General features: G+C 39.5%; 1 protein-coding gene across 1 annotated transcript in view; it reads left to right on the forward strand.

The window, feature by feature from the left end:
- Positions 1 to 23,884, forward strand: part of VWA8 (von Willebrand factor A domain containing 8) — a 486,197-nt gene that overhangs the window by 268,996 nt on the left and 193,317 nt on the right. Inside the window, exons 23-24 of the mRNA XM_040341313.1 lie at positions 12,016 to 12,091; positions 13,709 to 13,844. Of these exons, the coding sequence (XP_040197247.1) occupies positions 12,016 to 12,091; positions 13,709 to 13,844 (212 nt within the window). The remainder of the gene's footprint in view (positions 1 to 12,015; positions 12,092 to 13,708; positions 13,845 to 23,884) is intronic.

Below are 23,884 nucleotides of genomic sequence, written 5' to 3' on the forward strand. Positions count from 1 at the left end.
CATGGGCCTTAGTCAAGGTAGATGGAATTATGAACAGTTCCAAATACCAGTGAATATTGTCACAAAACCTTTAGGCTTCTGCTAGAAAGCTAAGCATGAAGAGGAACCAAAGCATACATCCAAATCAACAAAGGAATGGCTTCACCAGAAGAAGTTTTGGAATGGCCCAGCCAGAGCCCAGACCTGAATCCCATTGAACATGTATGGGGTGATCTGAAGAGGGCTATGCACAGAAGATGCCCTCGCAATCTGACAGATTTGGAGTGTTTTTGTAAAGAAGAGTGGGCAAATATTGCCAAGTCAAGATGTGCCATGCTGATAGACTTATACCCAAAATGAATGAGCGCTGTAATAAAATCAGAAGTTGCTTCAACAAAGTATTAGTTTACATGTGTTCACACTTGTGCAACCGTATTATTTAATTTTTTTTAGTTTTACTTCCCTCCACCTGAAACATTTCAGTTTTTTTGTTTTGCCGAGTTGTACAGTTTATAGGTCAAATTAAAGGTGGAAAAAGTTCTGAAATGATTTATCTTTTTCTCATTTTCTTACATCACTTAAACCTGACATTTTAACAGGGGTGTGTAGACTTTTTATAGTCACTGTATAATACCAGCCATTTGATGGCTTAACAGTTCAATTGAGAGTCCAAGCAACCGTGACAGTTGGCATTTTACTGCATGTCTTAAATCTAACTTTTTTGGGACAGTTAAATTTACAATTAATAGATCAATAGGACACACTTAGTACCCTATATAAAGTCTCTATAATGCCGTTCAACTAGAGAAAACTCAAGTTGTAAAAATGCATGAGAGAGGTAAGGATACTGGGAAAGCTGAAAACCAGACCAAACAAATATTGTTTAAATTCAAGCGCCATGTGTACTCGTGCTTGTTTGCTTGGTGTCCTTTTTTCTAGATCTGTGTAGCAATCCACTTTAAAAAACTTGTGCAGGAGTTTCCTGTAATAAATACCAGTCACTGCTGTTTTATCTCCTTATGCAGGGTACCTGGACCTATATCTACACTCTTTAGTTTTTCTAGGCAGCCTGTAGTGGGTAGACTGACTGAGTCACACCTGACTGCCTTCCACACAAGTCATGTGATGAATTGTTATCATGTCACCACTGCTTTTAGAAGTTTTCACAGACCTGGGTTAGCGTAGACATTTCATGCACATAAAGTGGATTTATATCCTTTGTTGCTATTGAAGAATATATTTGCATGCAATTGTTTGTACCCAGAGTTCAGCTTCACTCTAAATATGGCACTCTGGTTCAGAACAAGCACTACATAATCAATTTATAATTTATGTATAGAGGAAGTAAACCCACCAAAAAAAATACACCCTGCAAGAAAAAGGCATAATGAACTAGTATGCTGGGCATACTAGCTCATTATGAATTACTTACCTGAGATCGAAGCCCCCGCAGCGGCCCTTGTTCCTCTTCTCCCAGAGGGTAAGTCGTACCACTTCACTGGATCAAAATATTAGCGGATTATTCTTATTAATTATAACAATGGGAATCGAACATATTTAGGTCTTCCTAACCAGAGGTTATTGTTGCCCAAATGCCCAGGTCAAGTTTTGCAGCACCTAAAACTGGTGGTGTTCATCTTCAGACTGAATGCTTGTATTTTTGTGAGTGAAGCTTCCAGCCTGCATTTAGCTTGGCCACCCTCTACATTTTAACCAATTTTGTAATAGGTTATGCCTACTTATAAAGGGGCTCCCTGGGGATCTGTACTGTAACTCTGTCCTGGAACAGCGCAAATGACTTTCAGAATTTTATCTGCGATCCACTGCCTCACTGGATGTCATTGACTTCAATAAAAAGCTTAATCGGCAGGATAGCCAGCTTTAGATGTGCTTTTCAATGAGTTCTATATGCTTAAAATTATGGGAAAGCAGTTTTTTATAAACAGAAAATGAGGACAGGAGGGAAATAATAATGAAAAGGAAGCATCTTTTTTAATTTACCCTTTATTAAATAGGCAACCCAGTGCTGATTTTAAGTTATTTTACTTCTAAAATGCTGCTATTCTTAAATGCATGCTCTGTACTGTTCATTTTGTTTTCAGTTATGTAAGTGGTCTATTAGCTTGGCAAACCTTTATTTGTACTGACAAAGTCACTGCCTGGAACTAAGAAGTAGTTTTATATGGCAAAAATATTAAGAAAATTCTGCATTACACTTTATTTTCGTGTTCATGTATACGTACAGTATTAGTAAGAGATAACATATTAATCCTGTATTTTGTCTTTGATATTCACAATCTTCATTATTTGGTATTATGTCAGTAGTTCTGCCTAAATACATTTTTGTCAGATAGCATAAACATTACTATGAACCGGCAATAATACCATTGTAATTATACACAATGGGGTTGATTTACTAAATGCAAATAGACTGTGCAGTTGCACTAATTTTCCCCAGAACTTAATTAATGTGGTGAAGCTCCACTTTGTAAAGAATGCCCAATCAAGTGCAAGGAACAAAAAAAGCATTTTGCTTGAACATGATTGGATGTTTGAAATCAGGTGCGCTTCACCACATTTACTAAACTCTAGGAAAAGTTGGTGCAACTGCACTTACAAAGTTCACAGTCTATTTGCCTTTAGTAAATCTGCCCCATTTTCTCATTACAGCTTTGACTTAGTTAAAAATGTAAAGCTTTATAGGTCGTTGGTGTATTAGTTTTCACTGTATAATTATATTATTATACAGGATTTAGATAGTGCCAACTGTTTGCGCAGCGCTTTACGAAATGAGGGCAGACAGTACAGTAACAATGCAATTCAATGCAGGAGGAATCAGAGGACCCTGCTCGTTAGAGCTTACAATCTAAAAGGGAGAGTCAAGTGATACAAAAGGTAATAACCTGGGGGGGATAGTGAGCTGATAAAGAACAAAACAGTAGTTAGGTGGAGGCAGGATAGGCTTCTGAAGAGAAAAGTTTTCAGGGACCGCATAAAAGTCAGAGTTGGAGATAGACAAATTGGGGTAGAGAACTCCAAAGGATGGGAGAGGCTCGGGAGAAGTCCTGGAGGCAGGTATGGGAGGAGGTGATGAGGGAGCTTGAGAGCAGGAGGGCTTGGGAAGAATGAAGAGAACAATTTGGTTGGTATTTTGAGAATAAGCTAGTGATGTAGCTGGGGGCAGAGTTGTGGATGACTTTTTAAGTTATTGTTAGTATTTTGAAGTTAATTTGTTGGGTGAGTGGTAGCCAATAGAGGGATTGGCAGAGAGGGGTAGCAGACACTGAGTAGTTTTTAAGGTGAATGAGTCTAGCAGCAGCATTTATGTTGGACTGAATAGGGGATAACCTATTTAAAGGAAAGCCAATGAGGAGGGAGTTGCAGTAGTCAAGGAGAGAGATAACCAGGTTGTGATTAGGAGCTTTGCGGTTTCATTGATTAGGAAGGGAGCGCATTTTGGTAATGTTGAGGTGGCAAGCTTTGGAAAGTGATTGGCTGTGGGGCCGAAAGGAGAGTCCAGGAAAACACCTAGCACCCTGGCATGCGTGGATGGGTTAATGGTTGTGCCATTGCTCTTGAGAGAGAAGTCAGGGGAAGGAGCCTGTGGGGGAGTAAATATTATGAGCTTGGTTTTTGTCTGCAAGTAAATTAGTAATTATTATAATAACCTTTATTGATATACTGTAGCACTTGTAAGAACTAGGTTCACAAAATACCTTGCAACAGAATAAACAAGGGTTGCTATATTAAAGAACACAAATAATTAAACAATATAAAAAAGTTGGCTGAGTAGCAGTTAAATATAAGTTGCTTTTTAACCGCAATCAATTGTATAGATAGCTCGCTTATTCTTCAGCATGAAATTCTCTGGAAGAGAAATTTTCAGGAGTTTATATTTGAACAATTTTGAGCATTTATGCAAGCACATACAAGCATTTTAGAAGTGTATTACAGGTGTTCTACATGAGCTATGATTAAGCATTGACACTCAATGCGAAACGCGTCAGCTGTTTATCCCACTGTGTGCTGATATCTGTAGTGCATTTTTTCCTGTACCCAATAAAGGGCACGTCTTTTTCAAGTTACTGGAGTGCGGCTGTCCATATCCTTATTGTTTTTGCACGTGTTCTACATGTGTACTGTATTCAAGCTTTGGGCAGTTTTGTTTTACCCAATAGAAAGCACTAAGAGGAGATCAGTTAATTTAGGTGTAGCCCGGTAATTTACTGGCAGAAGAGAAGCAGGTGCAGCCATCTTTGTTTGTACCCAAAGGACTTCTACACAAACACAATCCTAGCAGAGACTTTTTTTGTGGAACTTCAAAAGCTAATTTGCCAGTGTCATCTTGCCTCCATCCACTAGAGGGCACTCAGGGACACATGCATTGCAAGAGACCCCATGGAGCATTGTGATGGATTGTGTGAAGTTTAATTTGCTGGATGAATAACTGTAACTGAAGGTGGGCTGAGAAATTGAAATCCCCAACTGAGGGATTACCCTCTCTTTTACTAGTTAGAGTTACCCATACTAGATTAAAGAAAGAGGTAAACCTTACAGCATTTGCTGCCTGTTGAGAAACTGTTCAACTTTTGCATTATCATCATTTGGCATTGTTTGCGCAGTTTATTCCTCTAATGCTTTAAAACACTGTGGGAAAACTTCCAACTGTTAATCAATATAGTACAATATTTTCTTTCTGGTTGATTTACCATTGCCAGAATAAGGAAAGGGATGGTTGGCACTCAGGATGACATCTTTTTTTTTTTTTATTAAATACATGTACAAAGCTATAAAACAGCCTACACGTTTCGGATGTTAGTCCTTAGTCATGGCTGATAAAAAACAAAATAAGTAACATTTAAATAGTATATACAAAAGGTCACATGATTAACCAACACAGGTAAATGAAAAAATGCAAAAGGGAAAATTCGTGCAATGGAACACATCGCAAAAAGTAAAACCAGGCATATAAAAAATGACCCACAATAGCATGCTTAGTTTGTATTTTTTCCAAAACGGAACATCATAAAAATAGTGGGTGCTACATAAAGATGATATTGCCTAGATACTAAATTAGTAAAAAAAAATATAAATATATATATATATATATATGAGTAAACATATGACCTCTCTTTATAAGATGTTCGCGCAAGCTGGTAAGCAGGCATTCTTGTTACGGTGGCGGTCACACTTTTGGGGTTGGATGGTGTCAGCATCACGGGAATGATCCTACTTTATCACAATTGGACTTTATTCAATATTGTCAATATTTTCATTTTATTTTTATATTATCATATATTTCATTTTATATTGTTCACTGTCACACAGGTGTTTCACTAGTATTTTTGATTAATTAACTGGATAGATTTTTTTCGCATTTGGACATTCTCTTTCTTCATTGTTTGGATTTTTTATTTGATTTTATTTGTATTTGATATACTTAGTATATGTTTAGCGCAGCTCTATTTTAAATTTTGTTCATTTACTGTGTCTATCTATCTGACAGTTGAGTTGCTGCTATTGAAAACCTTCACATATTCAAGTGCAGTTTCTTTTTTCTTTACAGTATAAAATATGTTTTAGCCCTGGTTCACATTGATGCTACTTTGAAATGGTGCTACTTCACTTGGAATAGCTTGATTTAAAAATAGCATGGTTGGCGTGATTTCAGCTGCTACTTGATAGACATCTGTGTGTCTTCATGCACAGATGTTTATTGAAGTCGCACCACAAAATCATTGTCGCACCGATTGGAACAGTGCCATTGCCTCCAATAGGCTGCAACTTGTCATGCGATTTGATCTCTCAAATCACATGACAAATCACTCCAATGTGAACCTAGGCTTACTTGTCATTCCAGTTAACACTCTGTTATGTAAAAAGTTGGTTATGAAAACTCTAACTTGATATTCTTCATTGTCTGAGTTGAATGAAAGATCACTAAACTTATTTGTTCACTGTATGAGCAGCAACTATTTTCTAGCCCATTACAGAAATAGGATTATCTCTGAATGACCCATAAGGGTTGGGGAGGCATGCAGTAAATGAAGTGGGTGTAATTACAAATTAGTGTAATGGGAAAATTTGTCCTATCAAGACTCACATGGAAATTCAGAGGGCTATTATATTTAGTTCTAGTTGTTCCTAATGTCCCTTGTGCCTTTTCTGAGGAAGGCTTACAAACTTTAGAACATATTGTTCATAGATGTCATCTGATATCTGATATTGTTCATAAAGGTTGTAATTCGCTTGCACTGATTTGATCCCTGCTCATTTTGTGTCTTGCATCTCCAGACTTAGGACCAAACATTTTGATACTTCTTGATTCTTACCTTTCACCATTTGTCCCCAGTCCTTACTGTCTTACCACATCATGGTATGACCATATCACATCATTAATTGTCTGTTTAACATCATGTTTCCAGATTGGGTCAGTAAGAAAGGTTAAAAACAAATTACATGATTGTAATTAGGGTAGTTTAAATCAACCACTTTATCTTGTGTACAATACTATAAAGTAATAGGGAATGTGTTTAAGTAACATGAGGTAATTGCAGTGTGTTTAACTTAAAACCTTAGCTGCCCAAGCAGATCCATTCAGGGTAAAATGCATGTCTGTTACAAGTTATTTTGAGTCTGAACTGGCTGGAATGCTGCAGTCATACAGAGGTTGCTCGACTCCAAACCACTGGTATAAAAGCACTGAAAATGTTTCTTGGGGATTACATAATAATACCCCCCCCCCCCTGCTTTCCTTGCTGGAAGTCGACACAGGCGGGTCATGTTGTTATTTCTGTAACAGATTTTAAGCACAGACGGCCAAGTCTGTATTCCTACATTCTTAAATTGAATGTCAAATATAAATACAGATGGACAAGATTCTCTTTGGAATTAAAGCCTAAAATGCTGTGTGCGATCATTCACCATCTGTTTATTGAACACTGTGCCAAGAAATAGATTGGAAACATGAAGCACTTAATATTTTGTAGTGTTATGGGTCTTGGCAGAATATGCAGTGCAGCACTAAAATGCTTATCATAGGACCTGCAAGGATGCTTGTTGATTAGGAAAGTGCCATATGGTCTATAGTAAGGTGTCAATTTTTGTCTATATAGTGATTATGCATGGTAAGAACATTACTTTTCAGTTTTGATAATCTGTGGGTAGAACATTACTTATTCATGTTTTTTCATGTGTTTATAGGTAGAGTTCATCACAGAGAGGAAGGGTGTATTTAATCCATAGCTATGTAGCACATGCTGTAAACATTTTTAATCCCAGCACATAAAATTGGCAGTACATTTATTATACAATCTTATTTTGAAATTACAGCCTAACCCTAACTATGCTCCCCCTTACTGCTACCTATTTTCAGTGCACTGGTCACATAATTTCACTTTAAAATTGTGGGGGTGGGCACAACTTCCAACTTCCAGTGCATTGCCGTAGTAATTCAACTGGAAGTAGGGATGGGTACCTGTCAAAATCAGATACCCCCCCCCTCCCCCAAAAGAAAAGAAAGTAAAGATGGGTGGAGGTTTACCAATCTGTGAAAAGCTGTGTCTAAAAATTGTTTCATTTCGGAATAATGTTCCCCAATGTAAAAATACTTAAGACTTTATATCACTACGGTATCTACAGTACATAATATCATCAAAATTGTCAGAGAATCTGTAGAAATCTTTGTGCTTAAGGGATATGTCTAAAATGCAATATTGGATGCCCATGATCTTCGGACCCTTAGATGACACATTAAAAATATTCAATATGCATTAAAAACAGGCATAATTCTGGGATGGATATCACTGCATGGGCGCAGTAATACTTAAAAAAAAATCACTATCTGTAAACACATTTCACTGTGGCATCCAACAATTTAAGGCAAAGTTGAAGCCGTATCTGTATATGATCCAGAAATGCCACTATTTCCTAAAGCTCATTTAAAATGGTCTGCTGTGAAAAACTGTTCTGTGCTCAAACAAATTGAAATTTGACATTCTTTTTGGCAACCAAAGGCACCACATCCTCTGGACTAAAGAGGAGCGTGAACTTCAGGCTTGTTACCAGTGCTCAGTTCAAAAGCCTGCATATATGATGGTAAAGGGGCGCATTAGTGTGTATGGAATGGGCATCTTGCACGTCTGACGCTGAAGATACTGTATATCTAGGTTTTAGAGCAGCATATGCTCCCATCCAAACAACATTTTTATCAGGGAAAGCCCAGAAGACCTAGGACTGCGGTGCAGTTATAATCCTATATAAGGTAAGAACGGGACAGAATTCCTCTTCCAAAACTCTAGTAACTCGTCTCAATTCCCAGACGTTTACAAAGGGATGCTACACCATAGTAAACACGGCCCTGTCCCAAATTTTTTAGGAAGTCTTGCTGCTATCAATTTTAAAATTGCCTTATCTGTTTCTTAATCACTTCAGTTCCAGAAGGTTTACGCCCCTTCATGACAAGGCCATTTTTTGGCATATGGCACTGCGTTACTTTAACTGACAATTGCGCAGTAGTGTGAAGCTGTACCCAAATAACATTTTGTCATCTTTTTCCACAAATAGAGCTTTCTTTTGGTGGTATTTGATCACCTCAACAGTTTTTTTATTTTTTGTGCTATAAGCAAAAGAAGACATGAAAACAAAGCAAAACAATATTTTTTACTTTCTGCTTAAAAACATGCCCATTACAATTAAAAAAAAATCTTATTTCTTCATCAAGTTAGGCCAATATGTATTCTGCTACATTATTTTGGTAAAAATCCTAATAAGCATATATTGATTGGGTTGTGCAAAAGTTGACACTGGCAGGGAAGGGGTTAACATTAGAGCCAATCAAAGGGTTATCTGTGTTCCCTGGGAGTGCTTTTTAACTGTGTGGGGGGAGGGAGGGGGAGGGTGGTTGCACTGTGGGAAGGCAGGGATCTGTTTTTGTGTTCGGTGGGTCCCGGCAGACATCATGTCCGTCGGATCCACTGATGGGCTTCCGCTGCATTACAGCGGCAGCGTGTCACCGGCGGTACGCTCCCCAGACCCGGAAATGCCAGACCACATTACCTGGTACTAATAGTTTATCTGCCAGGGACAGCCTTGAACAGGATAAAATTGTACATTTATTCAGTTTAAACATTTCATATACAGTCCTGATCAAAAGTTTAAGACCACTTGAAAAATGGCAAAAAATCATATTTTACATTGTTGGATCTTAACAAGGTTCCAAGTAGAGCTTCAACATACAACAAGAAGAAATGAGAGTGAGACAAAACATTTTTTGAGCATTCAATTTAATAAAAACAACGAATAAACTGAAACAGGCTGTTTTTCAGCTGATCAAAAGTTTAGGACCACATGCCTTTAAAAGGCCAAATCTGTGCAAAGATGTAGATTCATTGTCCTTTTCTGTCAGGTAGTCACACGTTGTGATGGCAAAGACAAAAAACTCTCCCTTTTTGAACGTGGTTGGGTTGCTGAACTGCATAAGCAGGGTCTCTCATCAAGACACTGGACGATCCTCGCCCCAAATTAAGGCCCTTACTGGTGCTGACTGCAGCCCCATAACCATCAGACGGCATCTGAGACTGAAGGGCTTCAAAAAAAAAAAACGTCTTCAAAAAGCTTGTCTCCTTGAACGCCACAGAACTTCTCGTTTGGACTTTGCAAGAGAGCACCAAACATGGGACATTCAAAGGTGGAAGAAAGTTTTATTCTCTGATGAGAAAAAATTTAACCTTGATGGTCCTGATGGTTTCCAACATTACTGGCATGACAAGCAGATCCCACCTGAGATGTTTTCTACGCGCCACAGTGGAGGGGGCGCCATAATGGTCTGGGGTGCTTTTTCCTTCAGTGGAACAATGGAGCTTCAGGAAGTGCAGGGGTGTCAAACGGCCGCTGGCTATGTCCAGATGTTGCCGAGAGCATTCCTCATGACTGAGGGCCCTCGTCTGTGTGGTAACGACTGGGATTTTTCAACAGGACAACGCTACAGTACACGATGCCCGCAGGGCAAGGGACTTCTTCCAGGAGAATAACATCACTCTTTTGGCCCATCCTGCGTGTTCCCCTGATCTAAATCCAATTGAGAACCTTTGGGGATGGATGGCAAGGGAAGTTTACAAAAATGGACAACAGTTCCAGACAGTAGATGGCCTTTGTGCGGCTGTCTTCACCATTTGGAGAAATGTTCCCACACTCTTCATGGAAATGCTTGCATCAAGCATGCCAAAACAAATTTTTGAAGTGATCAACATTAACGGCGGAGCTACTCATTACTGAGTTCATGTTTGGAAGTTGGATTTCTGTTTTTGGGGGGGTTTCGTTTTTTTTTTTGGAGGTGTGGTCCTAAACTTTTGATCAGCTGAAAAACAACCTGTTTCAGTTTATTCGTTGTTTTCATTAAATTGAATGCTCAAAAAATGTTTTGTCTCACTCTCATTTCTTCTTGTTGCATGTTGAAGCTCTACTTGGAACCTTGTTAAGATCCAACAATGTAAAATATGATTTTTTGCAATTTTTCAAGTGGTCATAAACTTTTGATCAGGACTGTAGTTTCTGTTTATTGTGAATAAAACATGGGTTTAAGAGAATTGCAAATCATTCCATTCTGTTTATGTAGATTTTACATAGCGTTACAACTTTTTTGATGTTGGGGTTGTAAAAGAAAATCCCAATTTGGATTTGTTGCCAGAAAAGTAATGAAGGGAAAATCTTCCAATGTTCTGGTGACCCGAGGCCCGAGGAATTCTCTTAATTTGCAGGGATTTCCTCACATTTTATGTTTTGGCTGTGGGACAGGAAGTAAAGGGAAATCTCCCCAATAGGACACGGATGGAAAAAAAAAACTGACAGTGATTATAACCCTTCTTTACACTATCAAAAATTAAAAAAATATATTTCCATAAACAAGATATTCAACAATGGTCAGTGTATTCATTGCATCTTGTGGCACAATCTCTTGTTATTTTAGGATTTTTAGGTGAGTAGGTGGTAATTATATTGCTCTTAAGCCTGGCTGATTTTCCAGCCAAGACGTATTTCAGAAATCTTGTTACCAGGTTAAGAAAGCAAGAGGAAGTTTCATTGTTAGAACTTGATCTTAGTGTTGCTTTTAAAACGAGCACTTTATTGGTCTGCACGATCACGTGACTGGGCTGACCAATAAAAAAAGTTATTCTTTCTATTGGGAAACCTTAACGTAAGAAGAAGCAACCTCCGATGTGCTTTTCATTGGTCAGCACAGTCACATGGTTGTGTGTTCCAGAGGTGTGCATTGTGGTATAGGGAGTGTTACGCCTCTATATGCAGTGGGATCCAATGGTTTAGCCAGGATATTTGAAGATAGTTCACCTTTTCGATTTTGTGAAAATATAATTAACCTTTAAAAAAAAAAATCTAAAATTCTAGAAAGAGCATTAATGGATTGCTGTATGTCACATTACAGTCCAAAAACCCTAGAATTATAAGATCAAAGCACATGTTTAATTGTGTATGGTTTTGGAATCCAAGTAGAGGGCTCATCTTCCAAGATTCTTGACCACTGTAGAGTGCACTTTGACATGGTCATTTTGTATTCTGTTTCTCCTGCTGCGGAAAGTATTTAACCATTTGGATTCTTCAAATACTTGTTTTGCCCCTCTGCTTACAGTGATTCCTGCATCCGACTTGTATTTCCTGTAGTAATGTACAAACTGGCGATATAAACCACAGCATAAATAGGGTAAATGGTTAATCCACACAGCTGGAAGTGTGGAATATCTGCAGTTGTTAGGGGAAAGCAAAGAGGCGGCATATCCACAAACAGACTGTATGTCCAAAAATGTAGGTGTATTGCCTTTTCTGTTATAGCTATGCTTTCTGGTAGTCTAGAAATCTCAGAATTATAAAATGTGTGAGTCTTGTTATACAGAGTTGCCATAGTGTTTTATCTAGGCAAGCAGGGCTGTGTGTGAAGTCATCCACAATTTTTAGTTACCGTTATTATTCAAATCACTAATTAGCATTTTTGTCTCAATCATAATTTTGTAATTCTGTCCACAGGGATACAACTGTGCAGAGCCTGACACTGCAGCCTTCTGTGAAAGATGGTATAATAGTATATGAAGATTCACCTCTGGTATGTATTTATATTGTATAGTAGGTTTGGGAGATCATACCACACTTGGGAGATAAAACTTGAATTGGCGCAATTAGGATTTTTTTTTTAATTAGCTTTGTTTTCCTTTCTTTCTATGAAAAAAATATTGGTATGCAAATATTACTATTTGGAAGTTTATAGTAGATAGTTCTTATGAATATCTTAAATTAGAGGTGTGTTGATGCATGTAACAGCTATAAAAACTACTGAAGCTGGTGCAGCTTATTCCAGAAAGTTTTTAAAGAAAACTTGTGCTAAGAGAAAAATAGAAGCTACAGCAACCTTTTTTTGAATATGTTAGTTTCTTGGTATGCGGTCCCCAGTATAGGAACACATGCTGCGTGTCAATAAAAATTAATGGTACCCCACGTGTCTGCTAAAAGCTGCACATTTTTGCTGCTGGTACGGTAAAGCATGAGATTTAGCCCTGGTTCACATTGATGCTACTTCACTTGAAGTAGCGTGATTTTAAAGTAGCAAGGTCAGGTGCTACTTGATAGACATCTGTGTGACTTCATGCACAGATGTCTATTGAAGTCACACCTGAAATCTGCAAAAATAGTACAGAAACTACTTTTGTAAATCGGTGTGGCGCTGCAACAGTGCCATTGCCTCCAATGGGCTGCGACTTGTCATGCACTTGCAGAAATGTGCACCTAGTCTAACATAACATCTAATTGTGAAGCCCTGGAGTCTTTTGGCATAACTTGCAGACACATTTAGGTGACTTTTTAAACTTTGTATAGATGAAAAGTGTACTTTGAGTATGTTGATTAACAGTTTAGTATTTGCTACATTTTAGTTTTAGTATGATAATCCCTGAGTTCTACAATACACCTGGAACTCCTCTTTAAAGTTATTGTGCTGGTCCAAGACTCAATGCTTTCCCAAGGAGTGATTCCTAGATCATTGAATCATACTCTAATGCCGCGTACACACGGTCGTTTTTCGGCATGGAAAAAAACATTGTTTTTCAGCATGTCCAAAAAACAACGTTTTTCCAACTTTATCGTTAAAAACGATGTTGCCCACACACCATCGTTTTTGAAAAATTATGAACAAAGCGTGGTGACGTACAACACGTACGACGGCACTCTGATGGGGAAGTTCTATTCGCCTTTGGGCTGCTTTTAGCTGATTCCTTGTTAGTGGTGATGAATGTGCTTACTCCATTATGAATGGTAGTTTTACAAGAACGAGCGCTCCCGTCTCATAACTCGCTTCTGGGCATGCGCGGGTTTAAAACGTCGTTTTAGCCCACACACGATCATTTTTTACAACCCGAAAAACTACATTTTCAGAAGCCGAAAAACAATGTGAAGCCCACACTATATTTTAAATGATGTTTTTAAAAACGTCGTTTTTTTTAAGGCCGAAAAACGACCATGTGTATGCGGCATTAGTGTGAATTGCCAAGGTTTATGACAATTTTACTTTAAAACCATAGTACTTCCGTTATATATTTTTTACATATCTACTTATATGACCATTGAATCATTCAGAGGTTACTTTAGCAAGTTGTGGCAATATTTGATTGGAATGAAATACCTTTTCCCATGCTTATTGATTCCTTACAATACTATGTTTTATTTTTAGGTTAAGGCTGTTAAAAAAGGACACATCTTGGTTATAGATGAGGCTGACAAGGCTCCCACAAATGTAACCTGTATTCTGAAAACCTTAGTAGAAAGTGGAGAGATGATCCTGTCAGATGGCAGACGACTTGTAGCCAGTAAGTATTGTATGGTGCTATTATCTTATCTATACCTTAAACATGTAGGACAGGCAAGCTTAACCACTTAAGGACCCATTCACGCCGATATACGTCGGCAGAATGGCAAGGCTGGGAACAATCACGTACCGTGTCTCTTTAAGCCCAGCCGTGGGGTCGCGAGCGCACAGCCGGCGGCGCACATACGACCCGGTCCTAAGCTCCGTGACCACGGGACCCGTTGACCCGATCGCCGCCGGTGTCCCGCGATCGGTCACCAGAGCTGAAGAACGGAGAGAGGTGTGTGTAAACACACCTTCCCTGTTCTTCATTGTGGCAATGTCAGTGATCGTCTGTTTCCTGATATAGGGAAAGACGATCACTGATGTCACACGTCCAGCCTCGCCCCCTACAGTTGGAAAGACATATGAGGTCACACTTAACCCCTACAGTGCCCCCTAGTGATTAACTCCTAAACTGCAATTGCCTTTTTTACAGTAAACAGTGCATTTTTATAGCACTTTTTGCTGTGAAAATGACAATGGTCCCAAAAATGTGTCAAAATTGTCCGATGTGTCCGCCATAATTTCGCAGTCACGAAAAAAATCGCTGATCGCCGCCAGTAAAAAAAAAAAAAGATTAATAAAAATGCAATAAAACTATCCCCTATTTTGTAAACGCTATAAATTTTGCGCAAAGCAATCGATAAACGCTTATTGCGATTTTTTTTTTTACCAAAAATATGTAGAAGAATATGTATTGGCCTAAACTGAGGAAAAAAATCTTTTTTTATATATTTTTGGGGGATATTTATTATAGCAAAAAGTAAAAAATATTGAATTTTTTTCAAAATTGTCGCTCTATTTTTGTTTATAGTGCAAAAAATAAAAACCGCAGAGGTGATCAAATGCCACCAAAAGAAAGCTCTATTTGTGGGAAAAAAAGGACGCCGATTTTGTTTGGGAGCCACATCGCACGACCGCGCAATTGTCAGTTAAAGCGATGCAGTGCCGAATCGCAAAAAGGGGCAAGGTCCTTAACCTGCATAATGTTCCGGGTCTTGAGTGGTTAACCACTTCCTGCCCGGTCAATGGACAATTGACGTCCAGGAAGTGGTTGTGAAATCCTGACTGGACGTCTATTGACGTCCTGCAGGATTTCATGCCGGCGCACGCCCGTGGGGGCGCGCAGCGCGGCGATCGGTAATGCGGGGTGTCAGTCTGACACCCTGCATCTCCGATCTCGGTAAAGAGCCCCCTGTCCAATCATGGCTGATCACAATGTAAACGAGAAGAGCCGTTGATGGCTCTTCCTCATTCGCGTCTGAGAGACGCGAGTAGAGGAGAGCTGATCGGCGGCTCTCCTGACAGGGGGTTTTGCGCTGATTGTTTATCAGCTTAGCCCCCCCCCGAAAGCCCACACTGGACCACCAGGGAAGGGCAGTAAAAAAAAAAAAGAGAATAGATGCCAATCAGTGCCCATGGGGCACTGACTGGCAACATGGGACAACATGGGACTGGCACTGGGATAAACAAGTGATGCCCAGCAATGCCATCAGTGCCACCCTTCAGTGTCCATCAGTGCCACTTCTCAGTGCCCATCCATGGCCAGTGCCCACCTATCAGTGCCCATCTGTGCCACCCATAAGTACCCATCAGTGCCACCCATAAGTGCCGCCTATGAGTGCCCAGTGCCACCTATGAGTGGCCATCAGTGCCGCCTATAAGTGCCCATCAGTGCCGCATACCAGCGCTGCCTATCAGTGCCGCCTGTCAGTGTCCAACAGTGCCGCCTCACCGGTGCCCATCAGGGCCACCACATCGGTGCCCATAATCGAAGTAGAAAACGTACTTATTTACCCAAAAAAATTACAGAAAAAAATAAAAACTTAATTTTTTTTCAAAATGTTCGGTCTTTTTTTAGTTGTTGCGCAAAAAATTTAAAATCGCAGAGGTGATCAAATACCACCCAAAGGAAGCTCTATTTGTTGGAACAAAATGATAAAAAAAAATTGGGTACAGTGTAGCATGACCGCGCAATTGTCATTCAAAGTGCGACAGCGCTGAAAGCTGAAAATTGGCTTGGGCAGGAAGGTGCGTAAGTGCCTGGTATGGAAGTGGTTAAAGGGGTTGTAAAGGTTTGTCTTTTATTTTCTATATTGGTTCCTTTAAGCTAGTGCATTGTTGGTTCACTTACCTTTTCCTTCCATTTCCCTTCAAAATGTTTTTTTTTCTTTGTTTGAATTTCTCACTTCCTGTTTCTCCTCAGTAAGCTTTCCACCATCATCCGAGCGGTGGAAAGTCATTTGGAACAGCTTACTGAACACCTTACTGAGGAGAAACAGGAAGTGAGAAATTCAGACAAAGAAAACAAAGAAAAATAACATTTAGAAGGGAAATGGAAGGAAAAGGTAAGTGAACCAACAATGCACGAGCTTAAAGGAACCTATTTAGAAAATAAAAAAACCTTTACAACCCCTTTAAGCTCATATATCCAAATTTAAATCCTTTTATGGGCACATTGTACAAAAGTCAGTCAATCAATTATTGAACTTGAGTACAACCAGTCTTGGTTTCCTCCAAACCATTAGTGTTGCCAGCTATAGCTCGAAATACTAATCATTGTATTCTGCAGGAGGGAAACCCCCCTGAGCTCCCCACCGGCAGAACACAATAGAGCTGTGGGAAAGATTCCCCTATCGACACTCACTGTGTTGATGGGGGAATCAATCAATTTTTTTTCCTTCCACCTTTGGTGAAAGGAAAGAGAGAGGTTTGCATTATATGTGGCCTGCTTTACTGGTTTTCTAGGCAGCATGTGACCCTCTGGCTCTTTGCAGCCCTTAGCCAGTCTAAGGATCTATATTAAACAAGGCCCTAGGTATTCGCCATTCGCCCTTTGTATTTATTTCAGGTCTCAACAGTTAACAGAAAACCAAATTTCCCACAACAAGAAGACGTATGCATCGGGGTAGCTTGCAGTGCTGCCTGGATAAAAACAAGAAGCTCCAGTCTGGCTGGCTAGATTTGTTGTATGCATTTGAAATGTTAAAGCCCATCTCCGACAGAAACCCCTATACTTTTCAGCTGTTTTTTTATCTGCAGTAGTACATGGGCTTGTGTCAGACCTCTGGAATGTATGCTGTACACCAATCTAAGTAATTAATTCAGATACCAGTTAATAATCCTCTTATCATTTGTGGTATATCAGGATGACTGTTGGGAAACTTTAGTAGATGTTCACTACATATAAGTGAACGTCTCTATTCACCACTGCCAGCCCTTTTCTCTTTGCCTTGGACCTGCTGTCACAGTTACCATGATGTGTGTTTTTCATATAAACATTCTTCAGTCTTTACTCAGACTTCAGCTTTTAAACAGTAATCCTTGTAGAGTGTTCTGGAATTAGTGCGAAATCCCAGGATTTCTCTGCAATAGTAAAAGTTCTTTTAATTAAGTGTGTGTGATTGTCTGTGCTGGCAGTGGTCAGAGCGCGTAGCAGTGAGAAAATGAGGGATTTGGTGACTCACTGAGATACTAATGAACTATTAACAGGTGCTAAGTAATATTCTGGAGGGTCAAATCTAAATCATGTTCTAAAGACAGTTCAAGTCACTTTTTCTTAGTAATATATCTTGTACAGGACTGAAATTTATATCATGCCTTGAAAACATAAAATGTTTTAAAAATGTTATTTGTAAGCAGAAATAATCCATTCCCAGTGTGAATTCCTATTCTCGTATGATTGATGCCTGTATGTTATTTAAAATATTTTAAACACTGACACTGGTTCACTGAATGCAGTTTTGGTTCCCTTTAAAGGGGCATGCTTATACAAGAAGCATCAGAGTCCTCAAATAGAACCCATAATGTATGCTTTAGCCCTGGTTCACACTGGGTACGATTTGAGATGCGATTTCACATGTCAAATCGCATCTCAAATCGGCGGCATTTGCCGGCAATTGTCGGCAATGGCACTGTCCTAATCAGTGCGACGCCGCATCTGCGATTTCAAAAAGTAGTTCCTGTACTACTTTTTGCGATTTCGGGCCGCGATTTACATTAAATTGCGGCCGAAATCGCGGCAAAATCGCGGCCGCGAAATCGCGGTAAAATTGCGCATTTTACCGCGATTTTGAATTCGCAGCAGTGTGAACTTAGGCTGAAAGTGAGAACTATGGGTTTTTATTTAGTAGAGTACTTATTTCAAAAGAACATAGGGCTAGATTCAGGTAGGGGGACGTAAGGCTATGCGGGCGTAGCGTATCCTATTTACGCTACGCCTCCGCAACTTAGACGGGCAAGTGCATTATTCACAAAGCACCTGCTCCGTAAGTTGCGGTGGCGTAGCGTAAATCTGCCGGCGTAAGCGCGCCAAATTCAAATTGTCAGGAGGTGGGCGTGTTTTATGTAAATAAAACATGACCCTACGTAAATGACGTTTCTCACGAACGGTGCATGCGCCGGCCGTGAACGTATCCCAGTGCGCATGCTCCTAATCACGTTGCAAATAGTCAATGCTTTCGACGTGAACGTAATTTACGCAAAGCCATATTCGCGAACGACTTACGCAAACGCCGTAAAAAAAATTTAATTTGACGCGGGAACGACGTCCATACTTAACATTGGTTATGCCTCATATACGCCGGAAAAAGCCTTACGCAAATGACGTAAAAAAAAATCCGCCGGGCGCCCGTATGTTTCTGAATCGGAGTATCCATCTCATTTGCATATTCTATGCTGAAATCGACAGCAGCGCCACCTAGCAGCCAGCGTAAATATGCACCCTAAGATACGACGGCGTAAGAGACTTATGCCAGTCGGATCTTAGCCTAATTACGGCATATCTTGCTTTCTGAATACAGAAAGAAGATACGTCAGCGCAGATTTGAATTTAGGCGGGGTATCAATAAATACGCCAGCGTAAATTCTTTCTGAATCTAGCCCATAGCTTCTACAGCATCCAGCTGGTAGAGTGGTGTCATGCAGTGTTTTTGTACACAAAGGTATGTTTTATGGTTGCAGCTTGCTGGCCCTTTATTTCCTGTGGTGCATCATACCTTTTGTTTTCTGTTACAAGTTTATCAGTTTTTGATTTTCTTAACTTATGATAGTCTGCAGATTAAACTGAACCTATTTAAATACAGTAATAACAATAGCTGAGCAATGAGTGGGTCCTCTCTGAAAACTGTACAGGTAGAGGAGCAAGGAAAGGGGGCAATATATATATATATATATATATATATATATATATATATATATCAGGGCTCGACAAATCCCGGGCGCCAGGTCGCCATGGCGACTAGAAATGGGGCCCTGGCGACTTGGCTTGGAGGGGGGGGCAAAAAAAAAAAAATTTTTTTTTTTTTTTTTTTTTTTGAGCTGGGGCCATCTGGTGGTGAGCCGTTGGTATTACAAGTTATTACCACCAGATGTGAGCTGGCGCCATCTGGTGGTGGCCGTTGGTATTACAAGTTAAGCATTACAAGTTAAACAGCAATTCTAATGTCATTTTTCACTAATTTTCACTGCCATCTTCTTCCCTCTAATTAGAACCCCCAAACATTATATATATTTTTTATCCTAACACCCTAGAGAATAAAATGGCAAACGTTGCAATACTTTCTGTCATGCCGTATTTGCGCAGCGGTCTTACAAGCGCACTTTTTTGGTGAAAAAATTACACTTTTTTTAATTAAAAAATAAGACAATAGTAAAGTTATCCCCCATTTTTTTTTTTATATTATGAAAGATAATGTTACGCCGAGTAAATTCATACCCAACATGTCACGCTTCAAAATTGCGTCCGCTCGTGGAATGCAGACAAACTTTTACCCTTTAAAATCTTCATAGGCGACGTTTAAAAAAAAATCTACAGGTTGCATGTTTTGAGTTACAGAGGAGGTCTAGGGCTAGAATTATTGCTCTCGCTCTACCAATCGCGGCGATACCTCACGTGTGTGGTTTGAACACCGTTTACATATGGGGGCGCCGGTCACGTATGTGTTCGCTTTCTGCGCGCAAGCTCGTCGGGACGGGCGCGTTTTCTGGCTCCTAACTTTTTTACCTGGCTCCTAGATTCCAAGCAAATTTGTCAACCCCTGTATATATATATATGTGTGTGTGTGTGTGAAAAGTTATTGCATTTAAGTTATCTTTCTAATGGTTTGTTTGTGTTTAAAGTAGATGTAAACCCTAACTGAATCACATGTAGTTTGTTTGCTAATGCACTAAGCATAAATAATTGCCTTTTTTTTATTTATTAAAAAAACTTGTTTTCACCTGATTTCATCACGCCTCATTGCAGCCCATTTCCTATGTACATTAATTTACTCCAGTCATAGCTGCATCTGAGGGTGGGCTTCCTAAAAGTGACAATGATTGAACATGCCTGTGCATTAAATTTCAGTATGGACATGTAAAATCTCCATTAGAAGTGCATGTGAGAGGTAACAAAGCAGGGCAACAATTTGGAGGCATTGACAGACCATTGATATTCCATCAGGTAATTTCTCATGGCAGGCTGCTGAGAGTGATAACGGCTTAATGTGCCTGTGCAATGTGTTTGTAGCACCCTAAGGTAGGTAAGTTGCTAGGGTGTATGTAGTTGGCATAGTGTGGTCTCCTGCCTAACAGGAGACCATGAGGTAAAACATAGCAGCTTTCCTGCCTAAAAAGAAAGTTATGTTTGTTCAGCTAGGGAATCCTGTGTGTTTCACAGTGCTGCTGTATCAGTATTGGCTCCTCTGTATCTGGGCAACCTTGGAAGGATGCTAGGTTAAAAGGAGCGATTAATGCAGATCAGTAGCATTATTATGAATTCCATCTCAGCCAATTATAGGAGCACCTTTGCATGCTGGGAAGGGTATTTTATATTTGATAGAACCAGGGCTGTGGAGTCGGAGTCGAGGAGTCGGAGTCGGGGGAAATTTTGGGTACCTGGAGTCGGAGTCGGCAAACAATGCACCGACTCCGACTCCTACTAAATTTAGATTGGAATTAAAAAAAAAAAAGCAAGTTTAAATGTCCCAATTCACAAAAAGTTATAATTAATGACTTCTCTACTGTAAGAATAAAGACCAATGCATGCAGTGCCTCACGTAACCGCAAAACGAACACGTTAAGTGACCGTGAAGAAGCATGCTTTTCATGTGCTTCACTATATGGCACGCAACGCACAATTAGGAGCTGCAATACTTTCCTTTTTTTTTTTTAATTTTCCTTTTTATTTCGTTTCTTTTCCAAGAAAAAAAAGCAAGAAAGTGATACAGGAAACATAAGAAGAGGACTAAGCATAGTCCTATACATCAACATATGTATGGAAATTATATTTATTCTCTCTCTTCAACTCTATTTACTATTCATAATATCTGTATCACTACTAGTTTCAATCCATTCCTCTATAATAGACCAAATACTTTCTACTTCTAAACTAAATTTCAGACTACCCGAGTATTCCATCTCCCACTAAATATCCATTTATTCTTTATCTAAAGTACTAATTCCCTCCTTATTCCCGCAGCACTTCCTTCCTCATTTTATCCCCCCTTTCCCTCCCCCCTTATCCCTACCTCTAGACCCCCTTCTTCCCCCATTCCCCTCCTCCAGCCGTCTATCCTCAGGCCGGAGAGAAGAATTAGGAGAAGAGAAGAGAAAAAAAAAAAAAAAAAATTCTTAATAAGACAATACAATACACCCCTCCCCTCCTCCGCTGTCCTCCAACCGTGCGCAAAATGTTCTCTCTCCTATTTTCCTTCTTTCTTCCATCTACTACCCTTTATCTTATTCTCCTATTAGCTTTTTACCTTCCTCCGACTGTAAAAATAATTCCCAAGGTGCCCATATCATTTTAATTTGCTGTTTCTTATCTATTGTTTTTGGGAGGAGTTTCTCCATTATCCCTATTTTCCTTACTTTTTTCAGCCACATAGATATTGGAGGTGCCTCGGGGTCTTTCCATTTTGTTGCAATGCAACTTTTCGCCGCATTTATCAAATGACACATCATTGATCCCTTATATCTCACCGGATATATTTCAGCATGATGTAGTAGAAAAAACGATGGGTCATCTGGAATATGATATTCCGTAAATTCTTGTGTAATTCTCCGTACTGTTTCCCAGAATTGTTGTATTATTGGACATCCCCAAAATGTATGTAGCATTGTCCCTTTCTCCCCACAGCCTCTCCAACATCTATCTGACATTTCAGGAAAAAATGTGTTTAAACGCGCTGGCGTATAGTACCATCTTGTTAATATTTTATAATTTAATTCTTGTATTTTCGTGCATCTTGAAGAATTTAATGCTAAATTTATAATATTTTGGCTTTGTATTGGGGAAAAAACTTGGCCTAAATCTCTCTCCCATTTTACTAGGCTCGACATTCTAAAGTCTTCTGGTGGTGCAGTCAATAATATATACATTTTAGAGACCATATGGGCTAGTGGTTCCTTTCCTCCACAGTACTCCTCAAACTTTGTGAGTGCCCGTTTATACTTTTCTGCACCATCCAGAGTCTCCAGAAAGTGTCGTACCTGTCGCGCTTGCCATATCGGTATCTCACCGCTCCCTCCCCTTTGTGCTATTTCTCCTATTGTCATCCACCCCCTTTCACCCAGAAAGTGGGAGGCTTGAAATCTACCCTTTTCTTTTAATTTCTTGAGTATATGGGATTCCAAACCAGGCTGGAATTCTGGATTTCCTATTATTGGGTAGAGGGGGGAATTATTCGTTGAGAAATTCGGATTATGACATATTTTATTTCCAATCCATAAAGTTGGTCCTATCGTTGGGTGAGTTTTAACTGTAAGGGGTAACGCAGAATAGCACCATATTGCCCTATCTAACGGTACTGGGCACATTTGTTGCTCTATAGTGATCCACAATTTATAATCCCCATGTCTACTCCAATCTGCTATCCTTCCCAACTGGACTGCGTGATAGTACTTTAACATATCCGGTGCTGATATCCCTCCCACCTTCTTGGGTAGGATCAATAATTTCCTACCGATCCTGGGCCTTTTACTCCCCCATATAAATTTTGTAAATAATGCCCGAATTTGATTGAAGTACGACATGGGGATCTGAATTGGTAGAGCTTGAAAAAGATATAAAAACTTTGGCACTACACTCATTTTCAAAATATTAGATCTCCCAAACCAAGAGTGCATCCCTCTACTCCATCCATCTAACATTGTTCTAATTGTACCCAATAATGGTTTAAAATTTAGTTCAAAAGTATCCTTTAAATCTGGTGGCATTTGAGTGCCCAAGTAATTCAATGCCCTCGTCGTCCACTTAAACTTAAAACTAAATTCCAAACCATTCTTAATCGACCCTGGCAGAGCGACCCCCATTGCTTCAGATTTATTATAATTTATTTTAAAGTTTGACATCCTCCCGTAGAGTTCTACTTCTTTCATTAAATTTGGAAGGGATATCTGTGGTTTTGTTAGGGAGAAGAGCATGTCATCTGCGTAAGCCGATACTTTATGTTCCCTCCCTCCCAATTGAATACCCACTATATCTCTGTTCTGTCGAATCTTGTTTAATAATGGTTCTAATGTCAATGCAAATAATAAAGGCGACAGGGGGCAGCCCTGCCTAGTACCATTTGTGATTGCTAGAGGCTCAGAGTACACCCCATTCACTTTTACCAAAGCTCTGGGTCCCGCATACACCCCCTCTATCCACTGAGCCATCCGCTCTCCTAATCCCATTTGTTTTACTGTTCCCAACATAAATTCCCAATTCACTCGATCGAATGCCTTCTCTGCATCTGAGTTCAAGAAAACACTCGATATCTTCTTTTCTTTTACTTGGTTTATTAAGTTTAACACTTTAATAGTACTATCCCTTGCTTCTCTATTTGGGATGAACCCGACCTGATCCAAATGTACCAGTTTAGATAGATAGGGCTGTATACGTGATGCCAAGATCTTTGTCAGAATTTTAATATCTACATTTATTAATGATATTGGTCTATAACTAGTGCATGCCCCTGGATCCTTCCCTTCTTTTGGGATAATCGTAATATGTGCTAGTAACGTCTCCGGGGGTAA

The sequence above is a fragment of the Rana temporaria genome, chromosome 2 (genome assembly GCF_905171775.1).
Source record: "Rana temporaria chromosome 2, aRanTem1.1, whole genome shotgun sequence".
NCBI lineage: Eukaryota > Metazoa > Chordata > Amphibia > Anura > Ranidae > Rana > Rana temporaria.